The sequence below is a fragment of the Manis javanica genome, chromosome 6 (genome assembly GCF_040802235.1).
Source record: "Manis javanica isolate MJ-LG chromosome 6, MJ_LKY, whole genome shotgun sequence".
Lineage (NCBI taxonomy): Eukaryota > Metazoa > Chordata > Mammalia > Pholidota > Manidae > Manis > Manis javanica.
Window position 1 is genome coordinate 93,114,410 of NC_133161.1, and position 18,297 is coordinate 93,132,706.

Consider the following 18,297-nt stretch of genomic DNA (forward strand, 5'->3'; position numbering starts at 1 on the left):
TGAGCAAACTCCAGAGCATGCTATGATTCGTATTCTAGGAAGACGGCTGAAGTCATGTGGACATCTAAGAAGGATGGGGGCGGTGGGAGATCTGGAGAAAAAAACAAACTAGTTAGAGGAATGGTAGGATTAACCTTTAGGGATAAGGAAGCAGAGGAATGAAAAGCAAAGAGTAGTAGAGAAATGAAGAAATAAAACTGTTTCAAAGGAATAAATAACAAGGGAGAGAAAGAAAAGTCTTAGCAGAGAGAGGGCAGGAGTATAGAACTGATGTAAGCCTGCGTGTTGTGAGAGCATAGGTGGAAATATACCAAGGTAACTAGGAGCGGATTCCTCTTGGTGACTTTTGTTGAATGTTCTCTTTTTTTGGGTCTTGTGTTCTAGAAGCACTAATTATATTATCTCGTCTCACCTTGAACGTTAATTGTAAAGGATTTATTGAATTACAGAGATGACCAACACCTCCAACTTTATCTTGGTTCCCTGTGCAACATTTCTCTGTCGGTATCCTTTGTGCCTTAATAATTAAGAAATTAAGGACATCTCTATCCTGAGAAGTTGGAGGCTAGGCCTGATTTGCAGTGATCTGTTGCTGTCTTACATACAAGGTGGTCAGCTGGTGGGAAAAGGGCATGTCCCACTGATCTGTGGTGCAAAGCAGGGGCCTTAGAGGGTTGGAAAAAACACCATTTTATGGAAATTTGGTGGGGAAAGGGGAAAGCAGAAGAGGTGCTGGTAATGGTGAATATGTCACTTAATGAAATTTGTTTCCTAAATTCTATTGTGGAAGTGGGAGTAAAAATTAGTTGAAATACTTCCGGTCCTTCTCCATTTGATTTTCATTGCTTTACCCTTAAGTGTCTGCCACTCACACTGATGGCTTGACTCGTGTTATTCTCTATTCCCTGTACAGAAGACGCCCTCTGTTTACCTCACACTCAAGATCCTTCCACCATCTTCATGGACTCTGTCTCTCCTCCCCAGCAGAATTCATCCTTCCAAATAATTAACATTTGCTGGTTATCTACAGAGTATAACTCCATAGGCTCTCACAACACAGTATCTCCCCCCAGTCCTTTCAGTACTTCTGAGGAGTTTTAAGATGGCATCTCATGATGCAGAGAAACTGCCAGTTTCCCAAGGCCACACCCAGTCAGAGGGAAGGCCTGGAGTAGGTACTGACCCACTAACCCATGCCTGTGCATTTCTGTGCTTAAAAATGTGCATATCTTTCACCAGATAGCATCACTTTTTGTACATTTGGTTTATTTATTCAGAGCAATCTGTACTGCATTTAAGCCATGTACATGTGTCTGTGTTTCCCACTAGATTATGAATCTTTGAATGTCAGGAAGCAGGTCTTAATTCGAACTCTGCATTACCTAGAGAACCTACCAGAAGATCTTACTCACAATAGACATACAAGGTGGTAGTTGAGCAATTCAACACTACCTTTGAGTTTTTATCTTTGCATTCTTCCAGCCTTTGGTGTGCTAGACCGGCCCTTCCGTTTGATTTGGGCAGGGCCTGAGGGTCCCAAACAAGCTTTCATGCCCAAGTGAGATGCCTTAATTCATGCCATCTGGAGACTTTTCATTATGAGACCTGTTCGTAGAAGAATGCTTCTGGTCATCAACTTCCTTGGCTTCCTGGTAGAATGACTTTAATCAACTGGACAACCCCAGAAACAGCAGCCCACCCAAAGCAGTCTAGTGCAGGGGTCAAGCACTTTGCTTTGCCCTCCAAAATGAACCTTGCTTGCTACTGCCTGGCTGTGGGCAAGTTATTTCACCCCCCAGGGCCCCTAGATTTTCCATTTGAAAAAGAGGGATCATCATTCCCTCTGTGAAAATTAAGTCTCAAACCAAAATTATGATCCCTCCCATCTTTCTCTATCCCAGTCTTTCTGCTAATTCTCTAGCTCAGCACATGGCATCAGACTACATATTTTGTGCAAACCAGAAAGACAGCTCCCTCTCCTCCAAGTTCCACTAGCATTCAACCTTCAAGTTCTGTGAATTATACCTCTTTTCCTCAGCTCATCTTGCCTTCATCATCAGCACCACCATGTATACCTAACTGGGCTCACCAAGTCCACTTTCATTACCCTCCTCCCTGCCCCCACCTCTAACTTTCCCCTCTATATCTTAAGACATCTTTCAAAATTTAAGTGTGAGACTGCACTGCTTACAGTATTCTCAGGGGCTTCTCAGTGCTCCTGGCTGAGGTAAAGGATCTTTGATACAACCAAAGAGACCCTGTGGGCTCCGGTTTTTGCCTCCAGGCTCCCTCTCCCTTACTGTCTGTGCTCCACACCAGGTACACAGCTTTCTTTGAGCCTCTCCGATAAGCCATGCTCCTGTCCACCTTTGCCTATTTCTTCCATGGAGAATGTTTACCCGCATCACTCCCAGTCCCATTTTCTCCTAACATTGTTCTGATTTTAGTTTATTTCAGGTCAGTTGCTTAGGGAAGGTTTACTGACTCTCCTTTGCTCACCCATTCACCCAAGACTAGACTAATTCCTTGGATACAGGTTCTCACATTACTCATTTGCTTTCCTCCATAGCTTTCAGCATAAAGTTTTACAGTAAGGTGATTTTTCAACAAATATCTGTCCAAACTATCATCATGGTAAGATCCTTGAAGAACTATGTCTGTTTTGCTGCATGTCTAGTACTTACTTAAAACAGTACCTGGCACAAGTACAGTCTCCATAAATATTTGTTGAATGGGCCTGTACTTTATATATGGTAGCCATTATTCTGAATTTTACCTGTTGGGTTTCATATGAAAGCTCCATCCTTGGATTCAGAGCAGATTCAAACATGGTCCTGTAAATCTTAAGCAGATATCTTTTTTTGTGTATCTCATCTGTAAAATGGGAATAATTGTACCTGCCTCATGAGTTAGGAGGATTTAGTGGGCAAACGTAAGGTCAAGTGTCTGACAGTGCCTGTCCTCAGGGCTCCATCAGTGTTGGCTAGTAATGACTGTAATTAATATAGGTTAAATGGTCATTAAACAACCCTAGTGTAAGCAAACAGTTGTCCCTCAGCCAACCTGGACCACTATTATTCAGAGAATGGAGCTTCAAAAGGGGGTCTTTGGCCTGCTCCTGTGGCCTGACCCCATCCCTCCGGGGGTTGGGGGAAGAAGCCGGGAAGCTTCGATCCCAGGGGGAGGGGATCTGCAGCGAGTTGGTGGCAGCGGAGGGTGCGGGGCAGCCATCCCCAGGTCCGGGCTGGGCTTCCCAAGCGGCGCCGCGTGGCGCGAAGGGTCTGGGGCCCCGCGGCGCCGCTCAGCTCGCCCCTCCTCTGCAACTTTCCCGGTCCGCCACACTCCGCCTGGCGGGAGTCAGCGGGGCAGGGGCCCGGGAGGGCGACGCTAGGAGCCGCGGCGCCCTCGCTGCCTGCGCGAGCCCGCGGGCTTCGCCGGGGCAAGGAGGACGCGGCCCTACCACGTCCCACGCGGCCCGGCCCGGTTGCCCCGCGGCGGCGGCGGCGTGCGAGCCGCGTCCGACCCGAGTGACTGCAGAGACCCCGGGTAGGTCTGCGTCTCCGGGGGCGGGGACGGCCGGGGTTCCGCGCCGGCTGTGCATGTTAGTCCTGCTTGGGCCCACCTGTCCACCGTCCGTTCCCGGGAGGGCCGCCCAGTGGGTGCCCGGGGATGTCCATCTCTGCGTGTGTGTGTGTGTGTGTGTGTGTGTGTGTGTGTGTGTGTGTGTGTGTGTGTGTGTGTGTGTGTGTGTGTGTGTGTGTGTGTGTGTGTGTGTGTGTGTGTGTGTGTGTGTGTGTGTGTGTAAATCTGTTTATACTGTGGGGCGACTCTTAATAAATCTATATGAAACTTCAGTACTTCGTTCTTCCTGTTAAAGCTTTCTTTAGAAATGTTGAAAATTGTTTTTTTCCCCTTACTTGAAGTTCCTTTTATTTCGAGCACTGATGTAATACAGTGCTGTAATACACATGACAGTTTAAGTGTTAAACACTTACTATAACTTCTCTACCTCCCAAGCTAAACGTTAGTTTTGAATCCTGAAAAAGCATCCGCACTTATAATAACACAAAGTTTCTCTGTGAAAAATTTTGGACTATAAGTCCACCAACTAATGAACATAAGTTTAACAAGTGGACAAATGCAAACGTTAATAACTTCACAAAGCTCCCAAATCAGTAGCGCCTTTTTATGGTTTGATATTTTCAAAGAGCAACTTTGTAATATCTGTCAGGTTGTCTTGAAAATCAGGTTCTGATCCTAATCCTGAAAGGGTTAAATAGCTGCTGGGTTACATTCATGTCCCCTTCCAACAGCTGACTCCTAACACATCAACAATCTAGGCTAGAGTGTTTGGGATCAAATAAATTAAATGAAAAAAAAGTTGAAATATCTGTCATCACGTTACATCAGTTTAGAAGAGCTGCAAGTAAATAATTTCCTAACCTTTTAGAAGATGAAAAGTTTAGTGAATACTATTTACACACTTTGAATATTTTATATTTGAGTGGTCATCCCAGTTTACACAAATGATTGTATATGTCCATTTCCAATCAACAAATATCAGGGTATTTGTGTTATTCGACGGTTAACATTTCAAGCTTTTCTATAAAGGTGATGTTATGTAAAACTGCACATTACTGCATATTGTCAAAAGGTCATTTATAGAATCTGAAAATGAAATCATTAGGGACAACTTAAGAGAAGAACGGTAATAAATTACAGAGTTGAGAAAATACATATGCTGGCATCCAAATCAAAGCCTTAGTTATCACCTGAAATAGTTAATTTTGGTTTTGTTCCTGTTTTTGTTTTATAGGTTTCTAGCGCATTAAAAAAATCCTCATAGGTTTGTTAAACCTTTCGCCGAAGATTACAGCCAATGTTTTGTCTTTGAATAGCAGTTTGTCTCAATTTATTTACTTGGTATTGGATATTTGTCAATGTCATTTCATATCTACAGAAAATTCTTACGCTCCATGGAGGTAGTGGATGTGTGTGTGCGTGGCTGCCGGAGGTCACATGATGGTTTCATCCTGTTTGGTGGAGCAGCTTGACTTTTTTCCCCCTTGCTTTTGGTGATGGTTTTGAGTGCAGAAGTTGATTGACAGATGCATGCCAGAAACCCCCATTCTCCTTTTCAAAGACAACATATGATGGATTGCGATCTCTCAGCCCAGCAGGATACGGGGACCATGCAAGCTGTAATTGGTCAGGTATGGAGTCAGCCATTTCTCAACTCCCTTTTTTTCCACAAGGGTCTCACCATATGATTCACATAATTCATATTTACAGTTCCATCTTTCTATCTGTATCTTCAGCAACCTGCCAGCATAGTGCTGGAAGTGCGAAAGGCAAAAGGCACCCATTAAATCTAGCCAGGAAATCTCAGCTTAAAACTTCAATGCAATGCTTAAAAACAGAAACTAAAAACAACGACTAAAACAAAAAAAAAATTACAGAACCAATCAAATGTATAATTTGGTCTGAATGTTTAAAGAAGCCTATTTTTAAGAATTTATTTTCCATTGAAATTGTGATCTCTGAAGAAGGAAGGACATAAGTGTTATGTTTCCTAGGGAGTAGTTAAATTTTTTCTGTTTTATATTTTTTATTTTGGCTGCATTCTCTCTCTCTAAGGAAAATATAAATATATAAATCCACGTGCTGTACTTCTAACCCAGATAACGTGTGACTGAGCCTGGTAAATGTAGTGGTCTGGGCTGCTTCAGAGGGGGCAGCCTGCAAATTAAACACTGCCACAATCTGAAAGGTCCAGGTGGTTTGCTCGCGCCTCCTAATGCAATCCAGCACAACAGCTTTAATAAACAGCTCTATTTAGTTCCTCCTCCCTGTATCCAGGGAGGTGAACTGGTCTGGAGCTGCTGTGATGAAATGCCAGAAGAATATCTCTCAGAGGCCTCACAAGCTGATTTTTTAGAGCTTTCCTGTTCTGTCGTCTTTGTCTTCCAAATGGGTCAGTGAGTCTTGCTCTTTCTGTTTGGTGCTTTCTGTGAAATCGGTAGTTTAGGTTTGGGTTTAAATGTTTGCCTTGTGAGCTAAATTAGAAGAGGAAAGGATCATTGTATTTTCATTTGCCTTCAAATAACTAAAGTGGTGAAAGGCATGATGGTGCCCTGCTGCAAAGAAGGGTGATTTTTATATGATGGGGGTGGGGTGAATAAAATGGGAATTTCCTTTTTTTGGTGGTGCATTTTTGATCCAAATTTTACTAAGTTGTCTCTGCTTACTTATGAACTGTTAACTCATCAATCAGAATATGGTTATAAATATTGATAAACTCCTAAAAGTTTTTATTTTTTTCACACTTTCCAATCAAGGCAAGCTGGTGAGGTGAGGATACAAAATTTGTTTGCTGTATCTTAAAAGCACGGTGAAAATAGACCATCTTAACTGTTTGCAACAAAATTATACTTTCAACAAAGCACTTCTGAGTTCTGAAAGCACATGGTTTATTAACACCAGCATGCTTCATAATGTATTTTTAGATGGAAACTGTCAGAAATATAATACTGTATTTCTATCCACAGGCTCACACTATTTCAAAACCAGTAGATATCTGTTTCAACAGACCAATATTTTTTTAAAACTTTCAAGTTGGCTTTTGTTATACAGACATATATAAAGTCAGATCTCCCGGCATATATTTGTCAGGAGAAAATATGTAAAGACTGATTTTATTTGCTGACTGTGAATACCCATTTCAGTGTGAGTGTTCACTGATCAGTAAGTTCAGTACATGAAATATAGCTAAAATAATTGTGGTATATAGAATTACATAAATCTCCATTAAAAAAGATGACCTTTTTGTGTACATATAAAACTGGAGCTCAGGATAACAGCGTCACCCTGTTTAATAAAACTTTTCTTAAGTTCAAGGATTTCCTCTCTTCCGTATGTCATAGTATGGCCTTAATACTGTGCAAAATTATTGTGTTTCAGTCCCAAATAAGAAACAGGGTTTCCTTTTATTTATGTTTCCTGTAGTTGGGGAAGAGAGCTTGGAAACAATAACAGGGGAGATGCTTCTAATTTGTTATGTAATATTGTTTATTGGAAATAATTGCAAAGGTTTATTAAAAGGTTTAAGTATGTACTTCTAACAAGGAATTGGTATACAGTTCATTATACAGACAAACTTCTAATTTGTCATGATTTAAAACTGGTTGTTATTATTTCATAGCTCTGTATTTTTTATGTACTCTTAGGTAATTTTTAAAGGTTCAGTATGTCCCAGATCTACACATATTAATGACCTGTTACAAATACTTTGTAATAGTTACATTAAAGAATCCACATGTTTTCTGAAGATTTTACTTCTCATAAATTATTTGTTTCAAAAGTCAACTGAATAAATTATAAAAGCAAGTGTTCTGAAGGTTGTAGAATTTCCTGTATTAAAAATGTACAAGCTAAAATGATTATTTTTTGAAACTAAAACATTAGTATTCAAAAGGAAGGAAAAATAGCATATTGTTCCATATGCATACCATAAAGTCAGAAAACCTAAATTGAGCCCATATCTACAGACATAAAAAAGAAGATGACATACACATTTGAGATGATTTCCTTTTAATTGTAGCACAGATAAGAATATTTACTCGAATAACTACTTCTAACAATAAGGATAAGAATGTGAAAATAAATTTCATTGCTTTTCAATACTTATAACCAGAAAGGAATTATTTTTCTTTCTGCTCTTGATTTCAATGTCATCTTATACCTACTCAGCAGGTGTGAATAGTCCTATTTGATAATGTAAATGTTTGAGTGTATTCCTTCTCAAATATATATTGGAATAATCATTATTTTTGTCTTTTTGTTTTCCTTGTTCTGAGTTCTGTTCCTAAATGTATTTGAGTTGGAGAAGCAAATAACCAATTTTCAATAATATTTTCCACCCAGAATACTAAAAGATTCCCATGAATTATGAGCTTTAGGTTTTTTCATTCATCTCTAGGATCAAATATCCAGTTGCTTCCACTGGAGGGGAAGAGTGGACTGTGTTGCTGGCCTTGATCCAGCTCGGGAGAGTGTACTGGCTTCATAGAACTGACATTGCTTATAGGTGCCTTTCCCCAGGATTTTCCCTCCCCCAAGCAAACAATTAAGCAATTAACAAATTAGGAATAACTCCCTGCCTAGTACATCAAGATCAAGAAATTTGGTTCATTCATACAGTTTTTGGAAATCAACTGGATTTTTTATAGTTATCTGTAGCAAGCTTCCTAAACCTTTGAAGTACAAGATGGACTGTTATCTTTAGATGATTTTTTTAAATCAATTCAAAGTCAAGCAGTTAAGCAGGTTCTGAGCCATGGGTTTGAATATCATGTAAAATTAAGACTCGCACTTCTGCCTTTCATGGTCATTAAATGTTTACTGCATCTTTTCTTGTTTTTGCAGACCTGAGCTTGTGAGTGACAGATTAGTTCATCAGTATTACAGACCTCCTGTTTTTTTTCCCCCACATCTCATGCAGACAGGTCACCGTGTCCAATCCTCCTTCTGGCACCACAGTCCCCAGAGGACCCTTGGCCAGCCTGCCATCTTGATGTGCAGGCCTGAGGGTCTGGGCTAGCTGCATGTTTCTGTATACTGGCTTCTTCAAATATTACAGGGCACAGGACATTAAATAAGTTGTTAATAAAAAGAACAGATGAGGCAAATTAGGTAAAAATATTTGTCTCGCATATCTAAGAGTTTGCTCACAGTGGGAGAGATGTAGCAGGAATAAATGCTCATGGGCACCCTTCCAGTGGATGGCTAGAGGACCCACAGAAGGGTGAGGAGACTGTTTACTAGCCCTGGAAGTGCAATCAAAAGCTTGGATCTTTTTTATTTTCGAGGTAAATATGGACAACTTAAGTGTCTGAAAGTGGCACATTAGAAAGGGAATGCAGTTGTCTGAGACAATGCTCAGTGTGTGCTAATGTCTCCAAAGGCAAGTGCCGGTAACAGGGTACACTTGGACCAACAGTATCTCAATGCATGTTTTCTCATATGATTTTAAAACATAGCAATTCTTGATTGTTCTTGTCTCAAAACAACTATATATGTGGGTTTGCTTATACCTTCCCTTGCTCCGAAAAGTATTAATGTGGCTTTCAGAACAGTGTGCTTACCTAGGACATACTCAAGCTGATGTGAAATGGAGGTGGACTATGTAGAGAGGACCCTGGCAATGTGTAAATAACACACTTTCAGATTGGTCTCAGTTTGATTTTCATGTCCTTTCTATAAAAATTAAACTTTGGGGCTAACTTAAACCTGTTTTACACATGCCAAGCATCTCTCTCTTAGACTGTAAAGAGTCATTTTTGTAGGTGTGCATGCCCCATTTTATTTTTGAAACTGGCATATCACTTCAACAGATTTATGTATTTGGGGGCTGTGAAATTATTATTTGGGTTTAATCAACACTACTGTTTTCCCAGTGTTAGAGGAGAATACTATTCTAGAAAAACACAAATTAATTAAGGATTATTCTTTCTGAATACAAATGGTACTAGTGTTCCTTTAATAAGTGTGGGATTCACCAAAATTGAATTTGTACTATATATTTCTAATTGACCTTAAACACTTCACTCAATAGTCCACTGACAGGTAGAAAAGTTGATGTTAGCTTTTCATAGTCTATCAAATAAACTCAATTTTTATTACCTTTAAAACATTTTTGAAGTTCACTATGTTATCAGGAGGGTGTTAAAATTGTCTTTACAATTATATGCATGAAAAATAGTGATGATTTTGTCCAACATAGTGGTAATACTATACCATAATGTTAATAATAATACTGAACGACTAACATATTAAATCTGATCCTGAAGTTGCATTTTCATTTCTATTTCTAAAGTCAGTTAATGAAACTCCTTCTGTATATTCATGTATCATTTCTATGCTTAAGAACTTAAGGCTTTTGGATTTGTATTTCTAGAATACAGAAAGAGGCTGCTGAAACTCTTAATATGTGAGTGCTTATGAGAGAAAGTTTGACTGCAACACGTTTCCTTATGTAACACCTACAGTACCTGTTTCAGAGACAGTGGAAGGCATTCCCTCATTGACCATTTCTTTGTTGTGTAAGCTGCATTTAATCAAACAGCTTAAAGCATCTTTCTTTTTCATCATTATTGTTTATCACAATTAGAATTTAACTATCATGTTAATATGGAAAAACTCTTGCTTTTCAGTTGCATGGTGATACTGTATGAGCTGCTGTTTTCTCTAATGCTTAATGGAATGGAAAGGAAGGTTGTGAAATAAAATTTAAATGTAAAAGGATCAAACTTGAAAAAATACCCCAAACAGATAAATATTGGCCATAATTTGAACACTAATAGAAAGTCCAAATTATATCACTTTTAAGTTAATTTGTGTTTTGTGGCCAAACTCTTGCTTGGGAGGTAATCGCTGCTGTAAATATAATTTCATACCTGCATTTATGTTCTTTTCCTCCCTCCCTCCTCCCTTCTTTCCTTCCTTCCTTCCTTATTTATTTATTTATCTTTGGGTAGGTGAAATGGATGTCCAGAAAAGTAGATTACTGAGTCAAGCTCTGTTCTGGGATTACACGCCACTACTCTGTTGAGCCATGCTGTCTTGAGCTGGTCCAAAATTACAATGAAAATTTGTACCAATTTTGGCTTTTTAGGCATTTTTCCTGAGTCTTATATTGAAGAAGGGGTTGTGAGACACTGTCATTGACTTTCAGAAAGATTCATTTTTCTTTCTATTTTCTTTCCAGTTCTGCAATGTGAGCCAATTTTGGTGAAAATCATCTAATTTTTATGTGATTAATTCATTCCTGGTTTGCCCTGTGCTTGTGTTATTTTCTTTATCCCAGCTGCGAATGTCCATATTATTGTTATTTCAAGGGCTACCACTTCTTCTAAATGTAAAGCTATTGTGTGTAATTAGTGGCAAAGTAATGGCAAACATTTCTGATTACTTACATGAAAGGCACTCTCTAGGTTTTAAAACACTTATTTTTCAAGTTGGCTGGTTTCAGAAAATAGCTTTTTGTTTTATCACAAGCTTTAAAACCTCCGTGATGTGAAGGACTCTTTCTTCAAAAGACAGAGATTAGCTGTTGATACTTGGTACAGATTCTGGGTGAACTGCAACCCCATTCCCATCAGCAGCATTTTTCTAACCACAGAGCAAGAAAAAAAATGGAGAATCAATAGAATATTCTAAATTTTATGTATTTTCAGGTTTTTTTTTCCTCTAAGGGGTGGATTATTCCAGTGGGAAAAGATACCTGTACAATGTGCAGCTCCCACTTCCTGAGGCCAAAGATGCAAAAAAAAATGTGTTGACACCTTGAATGAAAAGGAAATAGTTACTCAGAAGTATTGCTCTGATATTTTGCTCTTTTTCTTCCCTGTCACTTCCCCATCAGCCTTTCTTCTCTTTCCCACTGTAATCCAGAGTCAGTCTGATGAGGAATAAGTGCAAAGTGAATCCTTGTGGGCTGCCCAGCCAGCAAATGGCACTCGAACGAGATACGAGACCCGAAGCAAAGCAAAGCAAAAACCGTAGCAGAAAACTCACTACCACACTTGCTTCTGACAGTTAGTATTTTTGTTACCTTATTTTGTAAGCTCATTCATCTCTCCTATCAACTTTAGTCTCCCAATGAGCAACCCAACAATGTTTTAGGACAGGACAAATACAATTTAAAAACAAAGCTGAAAGGAGGAAAAAAAAAGCTTCACAGCACTTGTGCCACGGAACATGTATTTCAAAATTAAGGAACACTATTTCTGTAGCTGTGTACAAGAGTTTAACCAATGCTTGAGTGTTGTGAGATAGCAACCTTATTAAAATAGCTATCCAGCAGTTACTATGATGTTGACTCTGCACATTTTACAACTTTGATTTTTCATGAATAATTAGGCACTATTTTAGGAAGGAAATGTCTAACACCTAACAACTTGAAGAGACAGATCTGTTTTAAAAATATTAAATACCCGTTCAAAGGTATTTTTAGCATATTGATCAGAAGGACTGAGGCAAACTCTCTGGAAAGACAAGTGTGTCATTTATACAGAGCTTAGTTTTTAGTGCAGAATTCATACTCAGAGTTTTAGTAATATGAAATACTTTACTGTTGAGAGCGAGAGACAAATATTGTACCAACACAGAAGCATGGATACCAGAAACCCTAATTGGTATTGAAGACATATGACAAAGAAGGTTAGATACTTCTTACATGTTAAGTTGTATTCCTTCAAGAGGGAATGTCAAGAAGGGCAGGAAAGGAGCCAGGCACACAGCGCTGGGCCGGGCAGGCCAGACTTGCTTCAGACAGAGCTCGTCAATTTTGTAAGCCTTAAATAATACTGGGAAACAAGGCTCTTTCAACCTTTTGGAGAAAAGGTTGAGAGGTGGAACAAATGTAAAATGCTGCTTAATGTGCGCAAGTAAAGCCAAGAACATCAAGCTCACTTCACTTAGTGTCAGTCCTGATAATTCGTCATTACGGTCGGGGCAAACTGTGGTCTCTGGGCTGAAACAATTGTATCCATTTTTTTTTTTAAAAAAACAGAATGTTCCAGCTTGGATCTTATGTCCTTAGGGTTACAATATTGAATTCTGAATAGGGAAACTTAATCTTGCAGCTAGATTTGACAAGATGCTGGTTGAACGGTAGGCAAAAGTGATGATTGTGGGATGAAATGCCCTAGGTCAGAATTTGGGAATATAAGAGATTTTGTGGAAATTTGGCTGTGATATAAGAACCCCAAATTTGAGAATTTCTCACTGGTCATATCAGCAGATGGTGTTTAAGGGTCTGCAAAGGAGATCACTGTTGTATTCATTTTCTGTTTAACATCTTCAACAGTGAGTTTTTACACATTCTCAGGTGTATTAATGTCTCTCTAAGGTTGCTAATGTAAAGGTGTTTATAGTAATAATCAAAAGTTTTCTAGGGACAAAGGATAACATATCACTCAAATCTGAATAATCATATTTTGTTTCTTAGAAAAATGTTAGTAATTAATCCAGGAACTAAAGTTTCTTCCTGAAAACTTTTTCATTGATAAACAAACCTATGTCTAGATTCCCAGGGACTACAGGATTTAGAGTAAAGAGGAAAATGAATGAAGCAATTTAATTAGCAAACACACACACACACACACATGGCCTAGACATTTGAGGAATACTTGATTATTCTTCAAATAATTCAAAAACATTTAACTCTCTGTTTTCAATTTGAATACATGAGAAAATTATGGTAGTTGTTTACTTGAAATACTCTTCCTCTTAACTAAGATGTTCAAGAGAATAGGAAAATCCTTTGCAACTTCTAGAACTCAAGATCATTGCAGTAATTTGAGCACATAGTTGATCTTTACACTGTAAAAGAATGCTTAGTGTGGTTATTTCCTTCCAAAAACAGGGGTTCCTTGTTTTGCAATGTACTTCCATATTATAGCTACTTTCTGCAAGTGCTGAGGCTTACCCAGCTGGGATTGTTTTCTCTTTCTACCATTATCCATCAAATGCAATTAAATAACTAATTGAGGCAGATAGTGGAGCATCTGGGTAAAACCTACAGAACAGGAACACAATTCTTACATGCATATGATTGAAGTGTTACATGGTGGAATCCTACAAGTCTTTTTAAAAATTTTAATGAGTTATTAAAGTAGTGTGTGCTTGTGATAAACAACTTTGACAACACAGGTCAATATAAAGTGAAAAGTAGAATACCTCATCATTCTACTCCCCACAAATAACCATTGTCAGTTATTTCTTAGAAAACTTTCTAGAAAATTTTCATGTACATATAAGCACAGAAAATCTTTATACAACCCAAGTGAATCTGTACTATACCCAGAGTTCTGCAACTTACCTTTACATTTTCAAAACACACTTTGAAAATCTCATATTGCTATAATTAATCTGCATCCTTCTCTATAGTATTTCCTTTTTTGGATGTATACTGCTTTATTTAACCAGTTCTCTCTTTTTTTAAATGGAGATATAATTGACATATAGCATTATATTGGTTTCAGGTGTACAACATAATAATTCAATATTTGTGTATGCTGCAAAATAGTCACCACAATACATAACCAGGTCTCTCTTGATTAGCATTTAGCTTTTCAAAAATAAGTTAGTCTCTGCAATGAGACTCACAAGTAGCAATGGTTCATTTCTCTTAGCAGAAGAAAATTGAGAATCTTCCAAATGGGTTTGCTTTACCAAAAGAACTCACAAGCGGTATCTCCTGAAAGAAGGTGAGGTGTAATGTTAAAAAGTGAAGGATAGCTTTATGCCAAAAGCATTGATATTTGCCATTTATATTTTGAACACTCAAACCAAACAAAATAGCAATAGATATCACAGTATTATATTTAATGACAGAAAAGCAGATGAGAAAATGTAAGAGATAATGACATAGGAGCCAGTGCTCAATGAAATACTTATGACTTTAAAACCTCTGTGTTTGTTCCAAGCCACCAACTCAGCTGAACAAAATGCATAACTTATTTTCTTTCATGTGCCTCAATGCTATTTACTAAGATAATTGACAGAGATATATGTTGCCAATGTATGATTCAGTTAGTATACGTAGATTAGTGAAAAAGAGACCAGAAGAAATTCATGGTAATTAATGTCAGTTAAATTCCTATTTTCTATATTTCATATTGTCAGACCAATCCTTCAATGATCATGATTCATAGGTTAAATATTGCAGTCAGGAGAAGGGCTGAATCAAAACTAATCATATGTAGCCCTGGAATTCAACTAATTTAGGGTTTTGGTAAGGTAGACAAATTAAATACTACTTAATATTTAAGAACATGTGAAAATTTGTTTTAGATTTCTGTCAGGATATGTCTCTGGCCATTCATCTTAATAGCACCACTTCACCTACACTAAGAAGATGGTGAAGTAGGTGGTAATGAATTCTTACGTTTGTGGAAGAGATCTAAAGTGACATCTTTCCCTGTCCAGTTTCCTGGAACCGGCTGTATGGAACTGCAGGTTGGGTGGCTGTGTGCCCTCCTCTCTGTTCTTCCCTGTAAATGGATGCTGGGACAAGTGACCTGGACAGGAGATGATCATGCTGCATGTATAGGCTTAAAAATAGCTGTCTCCGTCACATCTAACTCAAAACAGGCTCTTCCGAACAAAGCGCAGAGCGCATCTTTGGTATCGGTGCTCTCCTTTGGAAACCACAACTCTGAGAAGTAGGTACAAATCATCATTCCCATTTTATGACAGTGAAACTGGCTCAGAGAGTTTATTTGTCTTACTTGTAGTCATATTGCTAGTGAGTGAAAGTGAGGTTTGAGGTTTGAACCCAGGTATCCTTTCAAAGGGGTCACTGTTTTCCCCTGCACCAGTGCTTAATGCTGGCTGCCTTTTAGAACTACCTGGGGCAATCTTTGAAAAATCTGTTGATAATGGAAGCCCCATCCCCAGAAATTCTGATTCAATTTATTTGGGTAGTCATATTTAAAAGTTTTGCAGGTGATTCTAATGCACTTTATCACAGTGCCTCTTCAACTGAATGAATAAATAAAATGAATAATAATGAATAAATAATAAAATGAGATAGTGAAGATTGAACAGTGTAACCCCTCTCCCCACACACAATCATAAATCCACAGCAGCAGAAGAATGGAGGGAATTTAGTCTGGTATTCATTTCACGTATGGGAGTGTGTGTGTGTGTGTAGCTGTTTCAGTGGGAATCTTGTAAGGCTTGTTGAATATCGGAGATGTTGTTTATTAACATTTTTCATCCAAGAAACTGCTAGATATTAAGTCATCTCAAAAATAACAGCACTACTATAATTACCAATTAGTGAGCACTTACTAGGTGCCAGGAACTTTACAAGCACAATTCAATCCTCACAGCAGCTTTGTGAGGTAGTTACAGCTACTCTCTCCTATCAGGTGACTTGGGATGTGGGATGTGGCACAGAGTCACATGGACAGCAAGCGCCAAAGCTGGAATTTGACCTAAGCCAGGGTGTAAATCCTTGATCATCCATAAAACCACAGAATTGAAACATGGCCCTAGTCATTACCTGTGGGAAGTATGATTCTTAGCATCATCTCTGGACAGGCAGATTTATTTCAGAAATGTCTTTTCTTGTTCCCCTCTCTCCTCCCCACCCTGCTCCCTACCTCCGCCTCCTGGTCCTCCTCTTTCCCCTTCTGCCGCTCCCCCACCTTCTCTCTCTTTTTCCTCCTCTTCCTCCTACTTTTCCCAAGAATCCACAACTCATTCATTTCTTATATGAGAATTTTATTGTTGCCATCATTTACCCAGTATAATTGGGCTCTACATGGTGACCTGGAAAATAATTCTTTTAAAACATATAAAACAGGAGAATGGATTGTGAGTGGAAAGATGGAAGAGTGCATTGGTGCTCTCTTGTGGGCTTCCCAGAAAGAGGTGCCCCTAACCAGACCAGAGTCACACCGGCCTCTGTTTCCTAGGGGTTCACGAGGTGTACCTTCAGGCACCTCAGACAGTGGACAGTAGGCACTGCCCTGTGTGTATGAGGAATAAGTAAAACATACATACACATATAAAATAGAAAACAAGTTTATGTTTTATAATGTATATAAAATATATATGCAATATATATAAAATACATAACTTCTATTATAATATATATAACTATCTAAAATAGAAAACAAGTTTATATTTTATAATAGTCCTCACTTTTTGAGATGAATAGCCTCGGAAACTCTTTTATCTTTATCTTTTAACTGATTAAGATTCTCTATCTATCTACCTAGTATGTCTGTCTCGCTTTTAACTCATTCATATTCTTACCTGTATTTGAAACCAGAGTGTTAAATTTGCAAAATGACCTTACTTTCTCTACCTATTCTTCACAAAAACTCAACTAAATTCCAACCAACACACATTGACATTTCTAAACTAATTTTTATAAACCAATTATATTGTGATTAAAGATTATGGTAGTGGGAAATCTGATTCTACCAGCGAGGCATTTCTTAACTCAAATTTTGCAAAACTTTTCCAAATTTTTCAATTGCATTTTCTTGGAAATTGAAGTAAACAAACAGGGGCTGATAAAGATAAATCTCTCTCTACTAGGAGTTCATAATTTTCACAAAACATTTATTTTCTTTGCATTGGTGAGTTATGGATGGAGGTCCAAGTAGAATTTACTCTAAAATACCTCCTTTAGCTTTTATACACAAACCAGTTATATCAGAACTTATGGGTATGTGGTTAGGAAATAATTTGATGATTTGGTGAAATGGATCACTACGATCTTCAACAAAGTACTGGTTGCTTTGGAACATCAGAAGTGAATGTAACACTTGGTAAAGACTGTGTTTTGCCTGGAGCTTGTAATCCACTATAGGATAATATATCTTATATCTCCGCCCTCACCTCTTCCACACCTATATCCCTCTTCTCAGTGAGCATTCTGAATCAAAAGTAGGAGACATGGCCGTTGTTCAAACAGATGACTTTAGTCTCGATAACACCTCCTGAAAGAACCCAGCAGTGAGGGAAATTGGGTCAAGCCTGTTAGGGAGTAAAAGGAGAATTCAACAAAGTAGGCAAGATGTAAGTCAAATATTAAGTTCATTAAGATTTTTGAAGGTTTTTCTCATTTATTCATACCCTTTTTTCTTCAATATTGCTTGATGGTTTTCTTTCTTTCCAGTAGGACCAAATCTTTATTAGAAATACAGTTTCAGAGGAAATGTTGAAGGTGAGGGATCATGTTACCTCCTAGTTATTTGGTTAAAGTTGGCACATGAAATCGGTGCCACATCACAACCCAGGGGATCAAATCATGTTCATGGGCAAATGAATGTAGGAGCACCTCCCTGACCCACTAGCCATTATTTAAGTTTAGGCAACATTGCAATTATATGTTAATAAAAATTAGATGCCTCACACACTCATTTCTTTTATTGGGGTTTCAAGGGGCAATAAATAAGATAGTTTCTTTACTGCCTGAGTATATTTCACCTAATTACTTATAGAGATCATTGAAAAATGTGGCTTTCTGCCTGCAGCCAGATGGGTTTGCTAATTTTTGGTCTTGGGAGAACCTATGGAGGAAAGTTTGAGTCTGATGAAAAGACCATTTGCCCAGGATTTCTGCCTCCTACCTGGACTGGGGCAGAGGGGAAAAAAAAAACCAAGTTCCTGTGTTGATGTAGAGGACCATGGGTGTCAGACTCTTGTCACTTAGTAATGTGATAAAGAATTTCTCCTTTTGTGGGTGAGAAGTCCATTCACATAAAAACAGAG

General features: G+C 38.4%; 1 protein-coding gene across 3 annotated transcripts in view; it reads left to right on the plus strand.

The window, feature by feature from the left end:
* The first annotated feature begins 3,240 nt into the window (after window positions 1–3,240).
* POU6F2 (POU class 6 homeobox 2) overlaps window positions 3,241–18,297 on the plus strand; it is a 505,007-nt gene continuing 489,950 nt past the window's right edge. Inside the window, exon 1 of one of the 3 annotated variants that reach the window (XM_037010901.2) lies at window positions 3,241–3,546. Coding sequence is in view for 1 of the 3 variants with exons in the window: in XM_037010900.2 (XP_036866795.2) it covers window positions 5,109–5,213 (105 nt within the window). In the remaining 2 variants the exon portion in view is untranslated. Of the gene's footprint in view, window positions 3,547–5,048; window positions 5,214–5,868; window positions 5,975–18,297 lie in introns of those variants that run through there. The other 2 variants (XM_037010900.2, XM_037010902.2) reach the window with 2 other exon arrangements.